Below are 21,926 nucleotides of genomic sequence, written 5' to 3' on the forward strand. Positions count from 1 at the left end.
CCAAGAAGAAGAAGAGATAAATAAGATGACTGATCACGCCTGGAGTGATGATCGGCTGTGGAGGAGAAAGGCTGGCTCCTCGTGTGTGTGTGTGTGTGTGTGTGTGTGTGTGTGTGTGTGTGTGTGTGTGTGTGTGTGTGTGTGTGTGTGTGTGTGTGTGTGTGTGTGTGTGTGTGTGTGTGTGTGTGTGTGTGTGTGTGTGTGTGTGTGTGTGTGTGTGTGTGTGTGTGTGTGTGTGTGTGTGTGTGTGTGTTGCCGACCACAGCCTACAGCAGGTAAACAAGGAGAGGAGCAGCATGGCGGTGGAGAGGTTCAGCTTCACGTCATCCTACTCTTCCTCTTCTCTCTACCTCTCCCTCCACCTCACTAATCGAGTTTTTCAAAAGTGCCGTATCTGACAACGTGACAACACGTAAAATTTCCACAGCTGTAAAAATAAAAAAAACAAAAGAAACATAAATGAGGTGGGGGTCTGGGCCTTCTGATGGGGTGCAGACGAACTGTTGAGAGCGTTAGTAGTGGCGTCTTATGGCAAGAGAGGAGAGAAAACAGCGCACAAAGATGCCTGGTCACTTCCCCTGCCAACTCTCCAGTCGCTCTGCTCTCGACACAAAACGGCATCGAGGTGTTCATCGGTGAGTCTCGGCCATCGCACTGTTCAAAAAGCACTGTATTCCCTTTTCGTCGTGCACTGCTTCAGATCAGAGGTGGACCGGAGCGCACTTTACAGGGAATGAGGTATTGAGGGAGCTGCGGTGTCACTCTGAAGTCGGCTGGTCCTCCTCCGGCTCCTCTTTGACGCTGGCGGGGCTCAGAGCAGAGCGGCGCAGCTGGGTCGAGCTGGAGTTGGAGCCCAGGGGACTGGCGGGATTGTGACTGGAGCAACAGGGGCGGCCTTCCAGGGAGGAGGAGGTGAGCGCCCCCGCCTCGTGATCCCGGCAGAACGAGCGTGGACAGAAGTCACAGAGAGACGAGGCCGGGGCGCCGCAGATGCTGCAATCGTGCCACGGACATTCCCAGCGTCCTGCAGACAGACATGGAGAGAGAGAGATTTCATGGTCATTGCTGCCAGGATATCAGTATCTGAAAATGAGTGTTTAAAACATTTTAATCACACTGTGCGAGGCACAGATATGATGCTGCCAACTATGCCAATTATGTGCCATCCTCTCTGAAAGCTTTTAAAGATTCAGTCCACCCAAATTGGACATATTTTCTCCCTTAGCATCAATATTCTACCTCTGAGATTTCTGCCTCCACACCTTCCCCAATCCTCAGACCTCACTATCAGCTATTTTAATTTATTCATTTGACATCTCAAAACCTCCGCAGCTAAAACCTGTCCAAGAAAATGTGTTTTATTGTTACTTGGATGAACCGATCCGTCCCACCCTGGGTGACCTACAGAAGAGGTCTCGAACAAATGTGAGGGGTTGTGAGAGGATTGAAAAGGACAGGAGAGCAGAAAGAAAACATTTTTTCCACACAAAATCTAATATTTGCTTTTTTCTCTTGTGGATATGTCTTAAGGCCTCTAAAACTATGCAGATAAAACCAAAAAGGATTCTCTGCAAGTAGACCTTATCAAGTTTTGAGGGGTCACATACCAAAAAAGTACTAACAAATTATTGTTTTTATGTCTGCAGCAATACAGCAAGAACATTTATTCTGCTGAAATCAGCCTAGATAAATGGTTGTGTCCACCAGGATCTGCTTAAATGGGAAAGGGGTACCTGCCAGAGCAAATAAAAAATGAGCTCGGCAGATTCCTCTGGTGTCCAGGCGAGAGATGTCAGCCAGACTTTGACATTGAGCATCTATAGATTTTACTGGTTCACACACACAAACAAGCTCATTGTGTCGTTACCGTATGGCGGCTTGGTGAGGTTGAGACACAGGAGGTGGTATGCTTTTGGACAGTCCTTTCTGTCACACATCACCAGCTCGCCTCCTTCTCCGCAACAAAAACAGAAGTATTCGTGCACGTGTTTGCCCTCCGGCCTCAGCTTGCGCTTCTTCGGCTTCAGCTTGGCGTTCCTGGCTTTCTCCTCCCTCTCCATCACCACAGCGCTCTGGAAGAAACATTATAAAATGACGAGAGATTGTGTCAAACACAAAGTTAGCCTTGCTCTGGAGCTGGATTCATCGAGACAAAAAGGTAAACATCCTCACCGTTGGCTGCACCCCGAGGAATCCAGAGCAGTTGTCTGATCCACAGTGACAAGACGATCTCCTGTTGCCCACACAGTGTAGGTTGTAGTTGAACGTCAGCTCTGTGTCTGCAGGAACACCAGAGACAAGATTCACAACAAATGGATCATCTGACTCTGAGTGGTAATGGTAATGGACTTATATAGCGCCTTCCTAGTCTTCTGACTACTCAAGGCGCTTTCACAGTGTTTGTTACATTCAGCCATTCACACAGACCTTCACACTGATGGCAGTGGACATCTACATAGCATCTAATCTAACCACTCACACCACATTTACACACCCATGCGCACCACGGGGAGCAATTCAGGGTTCAGTGTCTGCCCAAGGACGCTTCGACATGCGGAGCTGGGGATCGAACCGCTGATCTCTCGAATAAAGGACGACCCACTCTTCCACTGAGCCACAGCTGCCCTTTGTGCATGTTGACGTAGGAATAAAATAGAACATATGTGTTCCCATGTGAACTCACCAGCCTCAATATCACAGAGGGCGAAGAGTCCGATGCGAACGTCTCCGTTTACCGTCCACTTCTGCGTTTCACAGTTTGGGCTGCAGCTGTGGTTCATAAACCGAGACGAGTTTCCTTTTGGGCCAGCGTCTATCACACGATCCTACGGGGGGAAGATGGAAATTAAGACAGCAGGGTTTAAAAAACATCCGGTGGAAGTCTCTCCTCTGAATAATGTTCAGCAGCCTCCTTGGTTTTACCTTGGTGAGGGTGAGCATGTAGAAGTTGGCCACGTGATTTTCATGGGCGCGTTTGATTCGCTGCTGGCACTCCTCTGAGTCAATCACCTCTCCCACATACTCTGTCACAAAGTCACCCTGGAGGAAACAACAAACATCACATTCTTACACCCTTAATTAAAATGATGCTAGTGAGAAGGGCGGGAGTCAATTTCAAGTATAAACGGGACACGTTTGTTACAGAGCCTTTTGAATTGACAGTCTAACCATATTTGCTTGGTAGATAAAAGTTATTTTTTAACTTTAACTACAATCAGCCAGGGAAAACCATTGTGAAGTTTTGTGTATTGTAGAGCAGCAACGATTACTCAACTAATCCATTATTCGATCGATGGACAGGGGTCACGTCACACTAATATCTGTCTGCGAAGTCTGATTTAAAAGATTCGCAGTGGCCATCACTTACCTATGAAATCAGCAGCATAACAGCCTATTCAAAATACTTGTGTTGCATAAACCAATGTTACCATTTGAACGTTAATATGATCCTGAAAATAACATAGCTCTTTCAGATAGTAATGATATTCATTTTGTGAGTTCTGATAAAGGAAAATAAAAAGATATAGAAATCATTTTCCAGGACATTTGACCTTTTCTCTCATTTACCATGAGTTTTCTATGACTGCAAGGAGGACACATGGAGACATGTAGGATTGGTTTAGTTCACATTTTAGATGAAAGTAAATACAAATTAGCAGTTAGACGTTGATGCTGTTTTGGGTGAAATGATTGAGCTCAACCCCCACCTTTCTGAGAGCCTGGTTGGTCCTGAGGCCCCAGCCACGGTCGTCCGTCTTTATCACTTCCGTCTCTGCATACAGCCGCTTGGAAAAACACTGGTTCTCACAGCTGTCTCCTGCAGGACACACCTGACAACAGCAGAAAAAGGTATGGTGAGATTATCACGGCTGCCTCACCGGTTTTCAGTTTAAAGAAATGAGCTAAAAAACAAACATGCATGCAGACCTGTGGATGACACTCGTACTGCAGCATGCGGTTGAGACACTGAGAGTGGAGGCTGCAAGGATGCTCATCTGTTGGTCTACAGTTGCATCGTGGGATTTCTGACAAGTCAGCTACGTGCATCTGCACTCTCCCCACGGGTTTGTTGGACTGAAAAAGAAAACACCCAAAGAACAAGTAAAGACACTGAAGACTAATTTCATAGACACATTTTTAGGTAATGACATTACCTTGATGAATTTGTAGGGTGGAGGTTTGCGAGAGTTGCGTTCCTGCTCTAGAGCCTCCCTGCTCTCCCTCTGCGCCTTAAGCTCTTGAAACCGCCGGGCTGCTTCTTCCAAAGCTAAAACACACCAACAACATCAGTGATTCATCCATCCTGCCGCTTTTAAAGGATAAAGTCACAACAGGTTGGTCAAGGCAGGACAAAACTTTCTAAGAAGAAATTACCTTTCTTGAAGGTTTTGTTGATGTTGATTTGACCCGTGACAAAGTTCTTGTCATTCTCCACGTAGGGGAAGACACGGCCCTGGTTTATCCAGTAGTAGTCATGGGAGCCAAAGAAGAAGACAGGGAAGTCACCGACATCGTGGCGAAGGCTCTGAATGTTTGATGGCACCAGGCGAGGGTTGCAGATCTCTGCTGGCCACCACCTGCGAGGGGAAACGGGACAGAGGAAAAAGAAGAGTGTGGTGAAAAACGAACCCTAAAATATGTCAACTAAAGTTATTATAGCCCATAAAATATGTCAACTAAAGTTATTATAGTCCAAGGGAAGCATCAGCTAAATTTATTTTGCTTTTCATTTAATCATTTTTGAATGATCATTTTTCAGAATTAGTTTCTGGCAACAATTTTTTTTTCACAAGCTCCTGCAGAATCACTGATCCCCGACCTACAAGATCTACATGTTTGGCAGAGACAGTGTTTGTCAACCAATTACCACACTTTAATCTAGTACCCTGCCGGAGTATGAACTGCAGCATAAATATTAAAAGAGCAGTCACACAGGAAAACGCCACTGCTGTGCACTGCTCAGTATTTCCTGAATACCTGCATCTATAATATCGTATCACATCCTGTTTCAGTGTGAGGTGCAAAGCAAATCGGTTCTTTAACAGTACACTGGGGATATTCCATATTTTATATACATTTTATATATATCTAATGCTGTAAAGAAAGCCCATTACTGAAGATGGTTGGTTTTCATTGGATTTATTAAGAAAAACATAGTGTATCATCAGACTCCTCTGAATGTAAACGTACCATAAACTGACAGTTGCACCACCCTCAGCAGTCTATAACCAGTGCTCTCTGCGTACCTGTAGTTGCCCAGTTTGACCCAGACAATTTGTTTGTAGTGAGGTTTCTTCCCTGCCCTGCAATCACTGCAGGACCACGCCCCCTCCGGCATCTCCATCTCCAGACACTCCGGGTGGAAGGAAGCCGGGCATGTGTCGCAGCACAGCAACTTGCCTCCTACATTTGTATGGATGTATACGTGTGTGTGTGTGTGTGTGTGTGTGTGTGTGTGTGTGTGTGTGTGTGTGTGTGTGTGTGTGTGTATGCATGCGTTGTGGGAAATGGGTATGCAAAGAGAGGAGGAGTGTACGATTAGGTGATGCACCTTAAAACCTGGACAAACTCTGAATCTCATTTGCAGACAAGCATAAGAAAAGTACAAAAACAGCACAAACTCAAGGTTTTTCAACATCTAGTGTGATATGAAAATAGTGCCATTATAGTGCCGTATCTAAAGCTACCATAATAACATCTGGTCATTATTCTGAAATTAAAAACTAAGGCTAGGAGCTTTTGTTTGAGTGGAGGCTCCTGTGAGAGCCTTACTGCATGAAAAACATGGTTGGAAACCATTGTAAGGGGGTTCTCAGGTCGGGAACAACTTTCATTGCAGCAGTTACAGCATGTCTGGCAATCAGATTCAGAGCACTGTACCAAGACCAGTCTATGGGAAACACATGCAGCAGCACAGGTATTAAAATCAGCCAGCGAGTTAACAATGAATCAGGGTTATACTCAAAATTATTGGCAAAAAGCAGGCATGCAGTCCTGCCAGTAAAAAGCAAACTTTTTCCATCACACAGAACACATCCTGCACAGACCAGCTTGCATGGAATCAGATATTTCAGTATGTTGCAATTTGCAAAATGTTTTAATTTCTTTCCATCACAACTTTAAAAAAGGATTCATTTTACTATTCTGGCACTTATCTTTGCTTAACTGGAATCAAACCTAGTCCTTATTGAGACTATATTCCATCCAAGGCAGGTCAAAGCTCGAGAAAATGGAGGTGAGCAAAAACTGAATTTCATCTTAAAGCTTCAGTCAAAAATAAAACTTAGTTGTAGTCAGCATAAAAAGTGAGGTGAGGCCTTTCAAATCAAAAACAAGCCCAGAGTGCTGAAGCAGAGAAGCAGAGTTCCTCCAGCAGTGAGAAGCTCCACAAACCACACCCAGAACCTGAACTTATCCAGAGCATCCTGCATCAAGCTGTTGTTAAGGTTAATGACCAATTATAGTTTCCCAGCATAGAAATATGGTTTGATTGATCTTGTTTGTAAAAAACTTTGCTGCAGAGATATATACCCAGATTGATTGTTCATGCACAGCACAAACAAATCTCACAATGAGCCTCATGCAAGAACCGCTCATACAGACAGATGTGCTCTTAAGTGGCACGTACAAGTCATTTTAGAGAACTTGTCGCGTTCACCGGGTTTCCTCATGGGTACAAACAAAATTCCCAAGCCTTTCAGATCTGTCGTACAAATCATGTACAGATAATCTGTCTTGTTCCACAGGAAGGAAAAAACACTTGACTTTTATCAGAATGAGAATAATGAGTTTAAATGTGATGCCTAAATCAACTAATATAAATAACTAAATAAAAATGTATTTCTGTAATAGCCCAAATTATCATGGCGTGCCAATTTACTGAGGTCTGACAAGTTTTGTTTTTGCCAAGAGTCTTTGATTTTATTGGCATGTTTTAGAGAATCCTCTGCTGCATCCAAAAGCGTAACACTTTGCTTTGCCAAGATAATCTTAACAACTTATTTCACGTTTAACCATTTCCTTTTTGAACCATGGATGAATTAAGAGAACTGAATACAGCGTCCGAGGTAGAGCCCCGTTAATTCCAGGGAAAGCTGCTCTGAAGCACATGAAGCCAAAAAAGTTTCACGACCGGATGATCGACACGACTTCCACACAGTGTGGCCCATAGCGCAGGCACACTGGAGACTTCTTCTGGCAGAGCCGGCTACTTCAGGTTAATGCTCAGCTAACTTGAATGGGAGTTAACTCATTGAATGGTGCGGCCTGCCTTTTTCACAGCAGACATTTTAATATATCGGAGCATGAGGAGCACAGGTGTTGATAACATTATAATCATAAGTAATAACAACAATTTATCTGTTTTATTCAAGTGTCCAAGTAAGCCACGGCAATGTGACAGTTAGCCAGCATGCACAATAGCGGGACAGTGAAACAGAGGCAGCTAAATTAACTAATTTTGTCATTTGCACCTGTGCTTTTTCTGCTGTGACATGTCAAAATGTCTGCTGTGAAAAAGGACAATACACAAAAAGTTTAGTTTAGTAAATCCAACTTCAAATGCTGCAGGAAAAAAAGAGGTTTGGAATAAGAATCCAAAACTGTTCTTGCATGAGACTCATTGTTATCTGTTAACGTGTTGATGTGGGAACTTGGCTGAAGTTACTTTGTGCCACTTTGTATTAAAATTAACTGCATGTTTAACCAGTTAATTAACTTTGCACCTCAAGGCGTTGAAATGAAAGATGCTTACAAAAAAGGGGAGCAGGCACAACACAAACACAGACCAGTGGGACAAAAGGAGAAATAAAAACTGTTCAGTTACCTTTCCCAACATTCTTTTTGGTAGCTGACGAAGGAGAGGGAATCATAGGTAATTTCAACTCAGCACGATTTGACTCAGTCAGAAGGTAGTGGGACTTATAGGCATATGAACTTAATATGGTGTCAGTAAGGTCTTGCACTAACAGCCCTACACAAGACACACAGGAAGAGACGGGGGTGAGCCGCAGTCAAACTCGAAATGACCCAAAATTCACAAAAAAGAGAACACACACACACACACGCACACGCACACACACACGCACACGCGCACACACACGCACACGCGCACACACACACACACACACACGCACACACAAAAAAGGTTGTCCCGACACAGAGAGGCCAAAAAAAGTGCACTCAACTCGTTGTGTAACAGGCAAAACATTAGATCTAAACTGGTTGAAAGTCATTAAAAAGTGTGGCGTAGAGTGCAGTGTGACAGCATGGATCATTCATAGTATTAGTATCGTGATGGAAAACATTTCACTACACTGTTATACATGAACAACAATGCCAAACATGTAACATTGTAAAGGTAAAATGATGTACAGTACATGAAGTTTCAGTTTTCACTCAGATGTCACTGCAGTTGTGACCAAAAAAAAGTTATATTTCTAAAATAAAAACACCACAATCATGAAGGGCGATCAAGTCCGATGTGAAGTTCAAGTAAGAAGAGTTTGCAGTTTGTCACAAATCTGAAGCAAATTCATCGAGTGTGGAGACATTAAAAACTTCCACATCGGTCTGTTTGGTGTTTTCAAGGTCACTTTTTAAAGAAAAGAAAAAAACACGTCTGCAGGAGAGGATGGCGAAGTTGCGAGAGCTTACCTCTGGCACACAGGAAGCACCAGCCCACGTTGATGGGGGAGGTGAGGAGGCCGTTCCTCTTGGTGGTACCGTGGCTGCTGCAGATCATGATGTGATGGGTGAGGGCCACACTGCCTGCCGCCACGCAGCTGTCTCCTGTGTGATAGGCCACTGGGCAGCGGATACAACGCATCAGACGACCTGGACGGGAGGCAGAAGAGAGGGACTCAGTGGACACTTTACAGCAAGTCCAACGTTTTTGAGGACTGCTAACTCTGTCAGTTACATGAGTCGTAGCTGCGATACTGTGCAGAAACACAAAGAGCTGTGACAAGGTTCACTCCCAGTCTCTGCAGTTTTTATCAGGAATTAGGTTAGATTCCTTTATGGGTTCCAGCTGTAATTACAGGAAATCAGAAGGGAAAAATGTGACTACTTGGTACTTTTTTGGTGGCTAAGACATTTAGCTGTAAAAGTGTAATTGTTCCTCCTTGCTTCTTTATACATTATATTTATTGACTGGACCTTTCTCTTACATTTGGTATTTTTGGGTGATATATTTGAGAATTTTAGATTATTGGGCCTAAATAATATATAAACGCAGTTCATTTATAGGGGGGCACAAGCCAGAAAGGTTGGATTATGAAATACCTTGATGAAAGTTGGCTGAAAATGGGGTATCGTATAAATAATCGTCTCTGTATCACTATGTAAAAATCCAGCCGTACTATTCATGTTATAATAATAATAATAATATAGCACCTTTAATAACAAAATGCAGCTCAATTTGCTTACAGTAAACATAACCAAATCAATAACACAGGTATCAAAAGAGAAAGCAAAAAACAATGAAATACAAATAAAAAAACATATAAAAGATGAAATAGAATAATACAAAACAAGCTTATAATTAAAAAAAAATTAAAAGCTATAAAATATAACTTCTATAAACCATCAACAGAAGTTGTCCGATCTGTGGTGGGAGTTGGTGAATAACAGCAGAAAGGTGAAGCACCAAACTTTTTGTGATTAATTTCTGATACATTGAACAAAGCAGCACCAGATGAAGTGTACAGTGTGAAACATACTCAGATAAGCAATCTCTGAAGTGAGAAGGTGCTAAACCTTTAAGGGCCTTAATAAGTGTGACAAATGTTTTCTAGGCATCTGAGGTTCATTTTTAAACCACAAGATGTCTGAACTTTGTTGCAAACACTGCAGTGCATCTTCTCCTTTCTTTAGATGTGATATTTCCTGCAATATAATGCACCATCATCTAAAAGACATTTCCCTGACTGTGGCAATTACTCAATTTTTCTCCAATGTTCTGCAGAGTACTTTTTAGTTTCAGGTGAAACCAGAGTGTGTAGCAGGACTGTGTCACCGAATATTCTTCAGGATTTGCAGTCCATGATTTTTAAAGTAGCACATTTCTGTCAGTCCTCTTATTCTCAATCTAATTTCCCTCAAGAAAAACACACTGTCTTATTTCTTCCTCTTGCACTTCTCTTTCATACCTAGCAGGGAAGTAAAGCCTTGACCCTTGCACTCCTCATTATTGGAGCTTTTTTTCTAATGCTGTAAGTCAATAACCTCAGCAAGAGGCCTAAAATATTACGGAAAAGGAAAGCTTCCACTGCCGACTCAAGCAGTGGGTCAGAGAGGGTGTTTTACCTTTACTGGCTCGTTGGAGGTCCCTCTCCAGGCAGCAGGTAGAGCAGCTGTGCTGAGGGCAGCAGAAGCCTCCCTCCGAACTGTTGGTGGTGCCGGAGAGTTTACGGACACAGTCTTCGTGGTAGTAGCAACCACACCCAGACACGGAGCAGCGCATCACCTCCGGGCCTGCTGTTTTACAGCTAAAACAAGTATGATTGCCTAGAAGAAAGAGTGAGAAAGCATCTGTGATAGTACAGAGCCAAACACAACACACGTGATCACAGTGGAGATGGATTCTGAGTCGCTCACCGTTTCTGCATTCCAAGCAGGTGAATCTGCCTTCAGGTAGGGACGTCAGACCGAGACAGTCCAGGTGAAACTGTCGGCTGCAGTCGCCTTCACACACCACCAAACCCTCTCCGTACACCTCGCAGATCTACACACACACGAGAAAGGCAGTTAATATGACTCCCTAAGCTTTTAGAAAAAAGAGAGTACAACAGAGATGAATCATGAGCAGCGCTGACCTGGCAGACGGTGTCTCTCTTGCCGGTGCTGCCGTCCTGACGGGACAAGCCGGAGTCCACAGACTGAGTATCTGAAGCGTCTGCGTCTGCTGCTGCTGGACTGTCAAGACTCTTACCAAACAACCCCTGTGAGATGAGGAAAGAGCAATCAGGTTTGTCTCTCCTTAAGCCAAGTGTGTAGATATCAACAAATCATTATTTTCATAATCAATCAACTCATCAAATAGTAATAAATTCCCAGCAGAAGTTTCAAGAGCCCATTGTGATGTTTTCAAATATCTTCTTTAAACCAACCAGTAGCAAAGAAACCAAAGATATTCAGATTCTGCTCATTAAATAAAAAATTGAAACTATATTGCGTAAAAAAAACCTTATAAAACAAATCAAACATCAAATCTTTCAGTTGAATCATCGACTGATCCTTTCAACTCGGATGGACTTCTGATAAAACCTGCACTGTAAACCGCATACATAAAAGATGCAAATAGGCAGAGTTAAATACTGTAAACAAAATACAGACAGAAAAATAATCGTCAACCATTTGGATAATCGGTTAACGTTAACTTTTCATGCAGATTTCTCTGTTTTGTATCATATTAAACTGAAACCTTTGGGTTTTGGATTGACATAAGAGGACATTTAAAGACATCACCTCAGACTTAGAAAATTGTGAAAAATGTCCATAACAGTTTCTCCGACATTCTATAGAAAATAATGTGCAGATTAACCGATGATGAAACAATCACAACCCTACAGTTAAACAACGTAGTAGTAGTCGCAGGTTTGCTCATACAAGTACCTAGATGTTCACTTGAATGACACCTTTAGCTGGAAGGTCCATCTCAAAACTGTTTTCTCCTTTACAGCAGAGACTGAACTTTTTACGCACACTGTCTGGTGTGGACCACAGGATCATGTTTTTGTTCTACCAGGCCGTCTTCGAGAGCTAAACCAGATATGGGATGTCAGCGTTGTATGGTAAGCTTTCTGAACAGCTCAAAACCAAGCATGCTCGTGTGGTACACACAGCCATGAAGGTTATGGGGAGGAATGAATACCAGCCACTCCAGTCCGTTTGTGAGAAGTCAGTTCTCAGGCATGCTCAAGAGGATAAAGGTCGACCCATCACATGTTCTTTACACAGAATTTGAGCTCTTGCCTTCAGGCAGACGATACAGAGTCCCCACTGTAAACTTAACTGTTGATTTATCCCCACTTCCATCAAACTTTTAAACTGGGCTCCTTGAGGATTGTGTGCAACAGTCTCATGGGGATTAATTACTGGTCGAGTTCCATAAGCAATGTGCAATGGTACATCTGATGTCTGTTTTTTAAGTTTGCGGTTTTTAATGTAATAGTGTGATCGTTGTTCGATTGTAACTGTGGAGTCACACGGAGGCCACGTGGAAAGTTGCGGGAAATTGGACGGGGGGGAGGAGCACCTGCCCTCATTTACTTCAGCCCAAACTATCATGGATCCCCCACCAGTTGTAGATTTAGCGTTGTATTGTTCTAAATATTCACAAATACCTTTAGACTCATTTCAATGAGATGAAGGTGTTTTCTACTGATGATTGCAATACATCTGCACCTTTAGCACCTTGTAAACAGCTGCATCATCTTTGATTAAGAAACGTTTGTGATCTGTATCATGATTATTGTCATTTTTATTCCTATGACATATTGCAGAATAACATTTATTCCATGGGTTTACACAGATGATGTTGAGAAGAAACCGCACAAGTCAAGTAAGGATATATAAGCTAAAATAAGTTGAATAAATATTTACTGCAACTAGTCCTTTTTCAGTAAAATACTAAGTATCAATGAGATTTTCTTCAGAAACTATCTGCTAAACAGGCGGACAGCCCACACATGTAAGAATACAGACTTATAAGATATTATTTAGAGAAAACTGAAAAGCAAGTCAGATAGTGAGGTTTTTCAATGATGATAAAGAAGTTGCTTTATTTATATATATTCTTCTTTAGTGGTGAGCAATCACAGAGTTTTACGTCCATCACTGCCACCTACACATGGATGTATTCTCTTCTACCAAATGCATAACTGCAATGCATTATGGGTGATATCCATCTCTGGAGTGACAATTGTTCACTCAGCCCCCCCGAGGGTTCATCTCACCAAGTTCACCTCAGTTTTTCAGACTATTAGAATGATCCTTAAGATGGCGGCAGGGATTCCCCCGGGGGCAAAGGGGAAGTGAACGAGGACATGTTGAACCACTATTTGAACGCAGCACTAGATAAGTCCTTCAGTACCCCGATTATTCGTGCATGTAAACAGCCTTTCCGGGTTACTATCGGGTTTCGTGTCTGCACATTTTCCATTGGTTATAACCCCCCCTGCCCACTCCGCGGCAGTGGCTTTTGACACGGGAATAGAATAAACCAGGAAGCAACTGCACCGAAAACAACGTGAAAAAAACAGAGCAATGGCAAGTAACATCACTACCAAGAAGACCCGTTTCAGTCGTAATTCTGTCCAAAAGTCGCCGTTTGTGATTTTTGACAAAGGTGAACCGGAAAAAAAGCCGTATTCCGACCAGCTGTATGTTGGCGGAGAGCCACCTACTGTACCAGAGGTCGAGCTACTCCGTCGTTTTCCCGTTCAACCCCTTTTCATGTATACGTGGAGAACTTCAATAATCTGATTATTCCCTTAACCGGGGTAAGACCATTTTCAGGTTACTGCTGTGGAGTCCACAACAAATTTCCCTAAGGGGATAATAAAAGATTGTATTGTAGGCTCTCTGACTTTTGCCTCTCAATGTTTGTTTATCACACGGCAGCCCCGTTTATACACATTTTGTGTGCAGGAGAAATACTGCATTTTCCTCTTTGTGCGCCTGTGGATATTTCTGGAGAATCCTACCTGTGGGTCATTGAGACCTCTAGAGTCAGAGTCAGAGGTGTCTCTGTACTGAGAAGAAGCCATCTCCACATCTGTTGACGCTCTGCTTCGCTTCTTCAGAGGCTTGCAGGCATCTGAGATCTCACTTGCTCCTATAGGGTCACACACAGAGCATTCAAAAAAATGCTAGGTTTCTCTTTTTATACACAATCACAGAGGTTTACAGGAGGCATGAAAGAAGGACCCCCTACCTTTCTGTGAACCGGCCCTCAGTGTGGTCTCAGGAGCCATTTCAGCCTGTGAGGAGGTTAAACATAGAAGTTTAGATTTTTGTAGTGCTCATTTTGAGTCAGGCGGTAGCATGTAGCGTAGAGAAAATCTTGCATTGCATTCAAATAATGAGGCCCACTAAATTATTTCATCAAGGCCACTGATTTGACAGGATTGTGGTGCAGGTGTGCAGAGTTTGTCCCAACATTACAACCTTATATACGTTCAAGCACACGGGTGGTTGATTACTTACAGTAAACAGAATCATTTCTCCTACTGGACAAATGATACGATGCAGGAAAAATACCTGTGTTGTAAAATCCTCTCTTTTAATATTATAAATGTCTTTGCATCTGAAGTCGTGAATGTGAGTTCTAAAGAAACATTTCAACCAGTTATTATTTTGCTTCGTTATTGTATTTTGACCAATTTTGCCTTTATTTGATAGTTGACAGTGTAGAAATAAAAAACCAAACAAAGTGTATAGGAAAGGTACCAGGCTTGAACCAAACTGGGAATGAGGCAATTTTATGCATTCAACAATTCACCAGGTTATCTGCGGAGGACTGATACCTGTTCCTTTTTGGTTTTCTTCTTAGGGACGGGATCGTTGCCTCTCTCTGACTCAGACCTGCTCCTGACTGACCGCCGCTGCAGCTTCCTCTCCTGAGAACCTGAACATGCATAACAATATTGAGCTTGCATCTCTTAGCAACTTTACAAACTCCTCAAATATTCGTCAACAGAGCACACGTGCATGTCTGTGTCTGTACCAACCGTGTGGACTACTGTGGTGTGATCCAGGAGAGGAGGTCTGTTGCATTCCTCCCTCCTCACTCCTCCGACTGGCGGGGGAGCCTCTCCTCTCCTCCCCCTCTTCCTCCCCTTCGTCCCCGTCTTCCTCCTCCTCTGGACTGGGCTCAGGTTTAGCTCTGCTGTCCTGTTGAAAGCACCAACATTTGAGTATCCTTACAGCACACCTTAGTGAGGATTTACATTTTTGTGTCTGCCTGAGTTACACCAACCTCAGGTGAGCAGTACCCCAGGTCGGGCTGCCGGGCCTCTCTCTCCACTCTCTCCTCCTTCTCTTCTTCTTGTTCTTTTTTCGGAGACGGAGCTGCTTTTTTCTGCAGGAGAGGCCAATCGCACTTTGTGATCTCCACATTCAGTCTCTTCATGGTGATGGAGAGAGGCAGAAGCTTCCTGGCGGCTGCTGTTTTCCAGGCCCTGACCGGTGGCGGCGAGTCCTGCTGTGCTCGTGCATCACAACCAGCGTTCTGTTTTGGGGAGCCGGTCTTCCGCTGGTTCTGGTTCTTCTCTTCCTTAGGGGCCTGGGAGTTTGTGTTGTCCTCTGTGTTTGAAACACTACACTGTCTGCGTGGCAGCAGCCTTCGAGGCGGCTGCTCTCTCTCCGGTGACTTCACTCCTCCCTCTTCCTTCTTACTGATTGAGCCACTGGAGCGCCGGTTTCGTTTCTCAGCTCTGATGTTGGGTTTTCTGCTTGACGTTCCTTCATGAGGGTCTGGGTCAACGTAGATGAAGGTGTAGTTGTCAATTCGCTCCTGCCGCGTCATCGCGAAGGCGTCCTCTGCGTGGCCCACACCCACCTCCCACTGAGAACGCTCCCGCTGAGGGATAGGCTTCAGAAGCTGCAGAAGAAAACATACAAAACAACCGATGAGCTTTATTTCACCAAGACTGATTTTGTCCATACATTTGAAATGGTAAACGATGTTTAATATAAAGCTTTGGTGTGAAAGATCATAAAACCGAGAGTAAACTTTGGTTTACTTATTGAAATGCCTTCATAGCATCTGAAAAAAAGAACATTTCTGAGAGTGTTTCGTACGTACTTTGTGTTTCTCTACAGGGTTTGTGGCCCTGCGCAAAGTCTCAGCCTGAAGGTCATCATACTGTTGCTTCCCCTGGTACAGGACTATCCTCTTCTCGTGGATCCACGCCCGCTCAGCGACACTGCCAAAGAACTGGACGTGATACTCCCTGTGACCTGCACAGAGACGGAGAAAGGAAAGGCGTTTATGTCCCCACAAATTCATGCGTAGGGATGGGAATTGATAAGATTTAAATGATACCAATGCCATTAGTGAGTCGGTCTGATTTTTTAGCGGTTCACTTATTGATTTCTGCTCTGGTTTAAAATAGGCCTACACAGGATTTCCAGCAATAAAACACAGTGAAGATGAAATGAGAGAATATTTGTACAGCCTTTTCTTTTTTCAAATCTAAAATCAGCTATGCCTGCCCATGTGGCGCTAATGTTATTACAACGCACACTTCAGGACTTTTCTTCCTGTCCACCATGACGACTCCTTGTTACAAGTTTCCAGCAGTGTTAACTTTAAAGTGTAAAAGTTTGTTGTCTTGTTTTGCTCTGAGCAACATTCAGAAAAACATGCTAGTATCGATAAAAGGAATTGATAAGCTTGGAGGCGTACAATTCCTAGCTGGTTATAATTTGTTGCCAGTTCTCTAGTGGACCCGGTTACCGCTTCCCATCCCTATTCATCTATTGTAACAGAAAACAGGCCCGTACCTCTGGTGTTGATGCGAGTGTGGACCTTCATCTGCGGGTCAGAGGAGATCATGCAGGGCCACCAGGGGTAGGTGCCCACCTTGGACCACACCAGATCTCCGATCACAAACTCCTTACAGAAGCCCGTCTCTTGGATCACTGATGGATGATGGACCTTCGGAACCTAAACGGGAACAAGAACGAGTCACTGGTCTGCTTCATACTTCAAGTATTTTAACTATAATCTGCAGCAACTGGTGTGCAAAGAATTTAAACTGCTGTGGTGAGTGAAGAGCCGTGCTCTTGCCTTCGGCGTCTTTGGTTCAGTATTGATAACGGTCTTCGGGGGCTTCTCTGTCTGGTCTGGGGGCGTTTCTATCGGCTGGGGCTGGATGTGGATGTCCTCTGTCCGCTCCGTGGTATCTGCTTGTGTTTGGCTCTGGTCCAGGTTCTGTTCCTGGACCTGCAGCTGCTGCAGCCTCGCACTCTTTTTCCTCTTCTCCTTCTTCCTCTCATGTCTGCGCTGCATCTGAGTGGCCTCGTTCTTCTGAGACTCCTTCTGATGAGTAGGAAAAAGAAAAAAAAATGGTGATGAGGCATCAGTTAAAGTTTTCTTTTTATATAAAAGGTAACTCAAAAATGGATCTCTCTGTCGACTGAAATCAAAACTTCTTCAGATGTGTGTGTGCTATGTTTGTATGTAGAGCTGGAACAGAGCTGAATCCATGGAAAGAAAATTAATCCAGCAACATTTCTGATAATGGATTTAACCAATAAAGGTCATTTTTCAAGGTAAATGGCAAACGATTCTGGTTCCAGCCTCAACGTGAGTCTCTATGGGAAGGTTCCTTTTTATGCAAGGCTCAACACAGGCTTTTATAAGTGGTTGCCAGGCGTCAGCTTTGGGGGCCATTTTTGGCATTTTTATACTTTGAGTAATTAGGGTAGCCTAATAATGAAAATGTGTCGTGAAAGACCCTACAATTTACAAATGTCCTTTTTATTTCCGTTCAGGTTCATCTGGTCCTTTTGTCAGTTATATCAATTTGCACGTTTCGTTTCTGATGTTGACTGGTTAAGCAAATTTTTCACCCCATAGCCAAACAACTTAATTAGCTTTCACCATTATCTCTAAACAAATGCCTGACAGCACTTGTTTAAACGAACACACGCACATGCAGCGTGTCTGGTTCCAGCTCTGACTGTAACAGCAGTGTTTAAATGTCACTAACGCAACACAAATTTAAAAATACATGTATTTTGGGGTGCACATTTTGCTGTCCCTGTTTTTTTATGTTAAAAAGCCGTTGACACTGATGGAAACCAAAAGCTAAGAACTGGTCTTCAATTCGTCAAAATGTTTACCATTGTCTACCTGGCCCGGTTTTCTGGTCTTATACAACAGTAATCCAATATATTTGGCTTCAGAGATACTATTTGGACAAAGTAAGCAATTTGAAGACTCCATGAGTGAGTAAGGGCATGCTTGACTACTTGCAGACATTAATAAAAATATGCAAAGATATATGTTGAGATTAATAGTAGTAGCCCTAAAGGTGTGCATGCAGAGAAACAAATACTTATGGTTATACTATAAGATGTGGTAAAAAGCTAGTACAGTAAGATTTTTTTGTCCAATCTCAAGAATGATGAAACTTTCCCACTCAACAGGCTCATTGTGAAGCTATTATTATTATTTAACTGCGATATTTTTACTTAAATAAACAATTAATTGTTTATCAATTGTTTGTACAATGAAATAAAACAGATTAACAACAGCTAATCCTCTTATTTGAGAAGGTGTAGCCAGGCGGCACACTTTTAGGATTTATTTCTGCATAAAAGATCACTTCTACAATTAAAAATAATTATGTTTATATTATTATAGTTATTCCCCTCTGTCTTCAGTGATCTAGACCTGTGTGTGTGCGTGCGTGTGCGTTTGTGTAAAACTGGCTTGGATATGCACACGTTACCTGCAGTTCTTGCAGCAGGTCTCCACACAGCGCAGATTCAAACAGCTCTTTCCCGTTCTGATACGTCTTTATGATCTTCAGCTTGATCTCTGGAGAGCTGGTTTTCTTCAGCACCCCACCAGAGGTGTTGGACAGGACGTGGGAGGGTTGAGACGACGGTGTACTGTCCACAAGGGAGGGGGGAGGACTGGAGGAAGGCAGGAGTAATGGGGGAGGAGGGGGGAGAGTGTGGGTCATGATGTGAGGCGTATGGGACAGGTGGTGCTGAGAGGGCAGTGGCGGCGGCGGAGGACTCTGTGGGTGCGGGTGGGTTTGTACATGAGGTGGGTTTGAGTGGAAGTGGTGCGCGTGGTGGTGGTGATGGGGGTGATGATGATGGTGGTGGAGGTGAGGGTGATGTGTGGGAAGAGGCGGGGACACCGGGGACAGAGGTCTCTCCTGGAGACCCGGGCCTCTCAGGACCGTCCCCTCCCCCGGCATGAGACCGTGATCTCCGTAGCTCCGTATGGCCCCGTAGCCATTAGCCGAGCCGTTGGGGAACTGCGAGTACATGGAGAACTTGGCCTGCGGCTCGTACATGCCCAGACCAGGCGGGTAGCCGTTTGAGACCTGCGACATGTCCTCCGAGGCTGAGGGCGGGTAGGAAAACTCTGCATCCAGGGCAGCATCGTAGGAGGGACCACCATCCTCGCCTGGATCACTGCCGGTGTCACAGGTGCCTTCCTGTCTGATGTTGGCTGAGTCAATGAGCTGAGGGGGTTGCTGAATTGTATTTCCCATGATCCCTTGCATGAAAGAGAAGGAGAAATCCATTGTTGGGCTCCTGCATCCTTAACTGTCTTTTTCTTTGACTGGACCTGTTGACAGAGATTATATATATCTATATATATGCAGTTAAATGAGACACAGGGAAGGCTCTGACTAAACCAGTGGTAGGCAGACCATTATCACATCGACACACTGTGTTATCAAAACCCAGCCAAATACCTTGTTCAAGACCATCTCATTTATCCTTTACAAAGCTCTGAGAAATTAAGTAATATGTAGAACCAAATCTGCTCCCTGCATATTGTATATCTATCTATGGGTACAGTGCATCCCGCAGACTACACATGACAGCATTATCACATTTTGGCACAGAAACCTACCAGTCCTCATTTCTGGGACGCTCTTCCTGCCCCTGGTTTGCTGTGCGTCACTTAGTTTTGGGTAATTCCATTAAAAACAAATATATTTAGGAACATGTGCTATGTAGACATTATAATCTAATTTTTTAAAACCAGATTTTAATAGTGAAACTGTTAAACTCAGACAGAGCCTCAAAATGAGCTGAAACCGTGGAGTGGTTAAGACAGATGCCTGGATGACACCATAGTCATGTCATTTTCCATCTTTCCAGTCTGCATCTACGCTGACAAATGGCCCAATGAAAAAAAATCTCCAAATATGCATCTTAAATATAATGTAGCTCCTGCTCTTACCATTTCAGCTAATACTGTGCTTACGTGGTGCATATGTGCAAACAAATTTGCATGTGTCAAACAAAATAATTGCCAACCAGGGGACTGGGGGCCTTCGGGAGCCCCAGAGCAGTACCACGCTATGCCTGACGGGTAATCCAGCCTCGATGCTTTATGAAGTTATAAAATATTATGTTGCTTACAGCACCTTCCTGAGGATATAATGTATCTGTCAGATGTAACAACTCCTAATAAACTCAAGAGTGGTGGTTAGCAGATTAACTGAACAATATTCCTGGCCGGGGAAGAAATCACTGCTTCTCAAATGTGAATTTTTTTGAGTGTCTTGTCTTTTATGATAATAAACTGAATATATTAAGTTCATGACTGCTAACTACTCAAAACTACCAATATAATTGTGTTATTTTGGCCTCTGATGGATTTGGTGAGCCCTTTTCACAATTTAACAGACTAAATTATGTACTGAAGTATTCTTTAGATGAGTCAATTATATAAAAAAAGATTGTTAGTTGAAGTAAAGATGAACTCACAGGACTGCCTGACTTTTAGTGCACAATAAATTGACTTGTATGATCAAATAACAAAAGAAGGACAAATCCTCATCCAAGAAAATCACCTTCATTATTTAAACTTGCTCTCAACACATAAAAAACTAAGTGTAGGCAGCTTGTAGGCCTATTTATGATGAAGAAGTGTCCTCTTTGATGGCCATTAGGCGTCTGTGTAGTGCCTCCTTTCACAAGCAATAGATCATTTAGTTTTTATTCATCAACACAAACACATGGTGGCCTGCTATCACAGCAAAACAAAGAGCAGCAACCAATGCCTTGTTTATCCTGTTATATACTACTATCCTATACCCTTTGAATATCTATTATGAGTAACTGATCAGGTTAAAAGTGTTGAAGCTTGGCTCCGTGAATAGACTAATCCACTGATTGTGGTTTCAACACTGAGGCAAAGGTGGATAATGATGTAAACATCCATAAAAAGGTGTCAACTAACGGTCAATATAGCTACATGTAACGACTTGTGTTATTATTTTAGGGGTCTAATATGTGTTGTGGTAAACATTAATACTTACAATTGTGACAAAAACGACTGCGCAGACAAAAAAATGTTTCACTGAATGATCTTATAGCTGTCTGCGATGTTAGCATGGAAGCTACCTGGCATCACAAAAGGGGGGGAAGATGTGGACCGTTAAAACTGTTCGAAGGCGACCGTTTGTCGTCTAACGGTTAAAACGGTCCACATTCGAGTAATAACGGCTTTCAGTAATTTATCCGTTAGTGTGCATCACACATGGAAGAAGATCAAAGGGGGAGCTAACGGTGGCTAGGCTAGCGTTCCATTGCCAATATGGCTGCCTTTGCCCCTTTAAATCAAATTGTCTGGCGTGATTAAACCTCCATCACTGGCGGTTTAGAGAGAAATGTGCCTTAAAATAAGCAAGCTACGACCCCAAAAGACGGTCCGGAGAGAGAGGGGAGGGGGACAACAACATGCAGCAGGCAGCAGCAGCTACGGCCAACACGCTTAACGCCAAAGAGAGGCACAGATTTTGATGCGAGAGTCGAGAGATGCAGGAGAAAATGTATATGAACCAAAAAAATATCAATACCTTCAGCGTGTCCCATTCTAAACACATACACCAGCCAGCAACGGTTCCTCGTTTTAATATATAAGGGGGAAGAGAGAAAAAAAAGCAAAAAAAAATCCTGTAATATAGATTTAAAGCGCAGGCCTTTTCCTCTTTTTCGTTTTAACGCAATTCTCAACAGAGAAGGAGGAGGGGTGTTACGCTCTATCTGGTCGCTGCCCAATCCCAAAGCTTGGCTCTTCCTGGAGCATTTTAATAGAAACCCTGCCACGGAGAGATATGTTCAATTCTCAACCCCCCTCCTGTGTGCAATCTTCTTTTATTATCACAATAATAATAATCTCTAGCTCCCTCTTCCTCTGGTTTTAACAAAAG

The 21,926-nt window shown here is 43.3% G+C and overlaps 1 protein-coding gene across 1 annotated transcript; it reads right to left on the reverse strand.

Moving 5' to 3' along the window:
• Window positions 1–188: 188 nt before the first annotated feature.
• nsd3 (nuclear receptor binding SET domain protein 3) lies at window positions 189–21,693 on the reverse strand. Its single transcript, XM_083912227.1, has 25 exons — window positions 21,573–21,693; window positions 18,468–19,324; window positions 16,799–17,050; window positions 16,513–16,675; window positions 15,812–15,966; window positions 14,984–15,607; window positions 14,736–14,898; window positions 14,532–14,632; window positions 13,940–13,985; window positions 13,710–13,840; window positions 10,818–10,943; window positions 10,600–10,726; window positions 10,309–10,509; window positions 8,656–8,835; window positions 7,826–7,972; window positions 5,247–5,403; window positions 4,375–4,577; window positions 4,155–4,267; window positions 3,928–4,074; window positions 3,708–3,830; window positions 2,923–3,039; window positions 2,684–2,825; window positions 2,173–2,279; window positions 1,868–2,072; window positions 189–1,024 (listed from the first exon to the last, which is right to left on the reverse strand). Exons 2-25 carry the CDS (start codon window positions 19,278–19,280, stop codon window positions 759–761), a joined length of 4,809 nt encoding a protein of 1,602 aa, XP_083768353.1. The 5' UTR covers window positions 19,281–19,324; window positions 21,573–21,693; the 3' UTR covers window positions 189–758.
• Window positions 21,694–21,926: the final 233 nt, after the last annotated feature.

This window comes from Echiichthys vipera, assembly GCF_963691815.1.
Source record: "Echiichthys vipera genome assembly, chromosome: 4".
In the NCBI taxonomy this organism is placed as follows: domain Eukaryota; kingdom Metazoa; phylum Chordata; class Actinopteri; order Perciformes; family Trachinidae; genus Echiichthys; species Echiichthys vipera.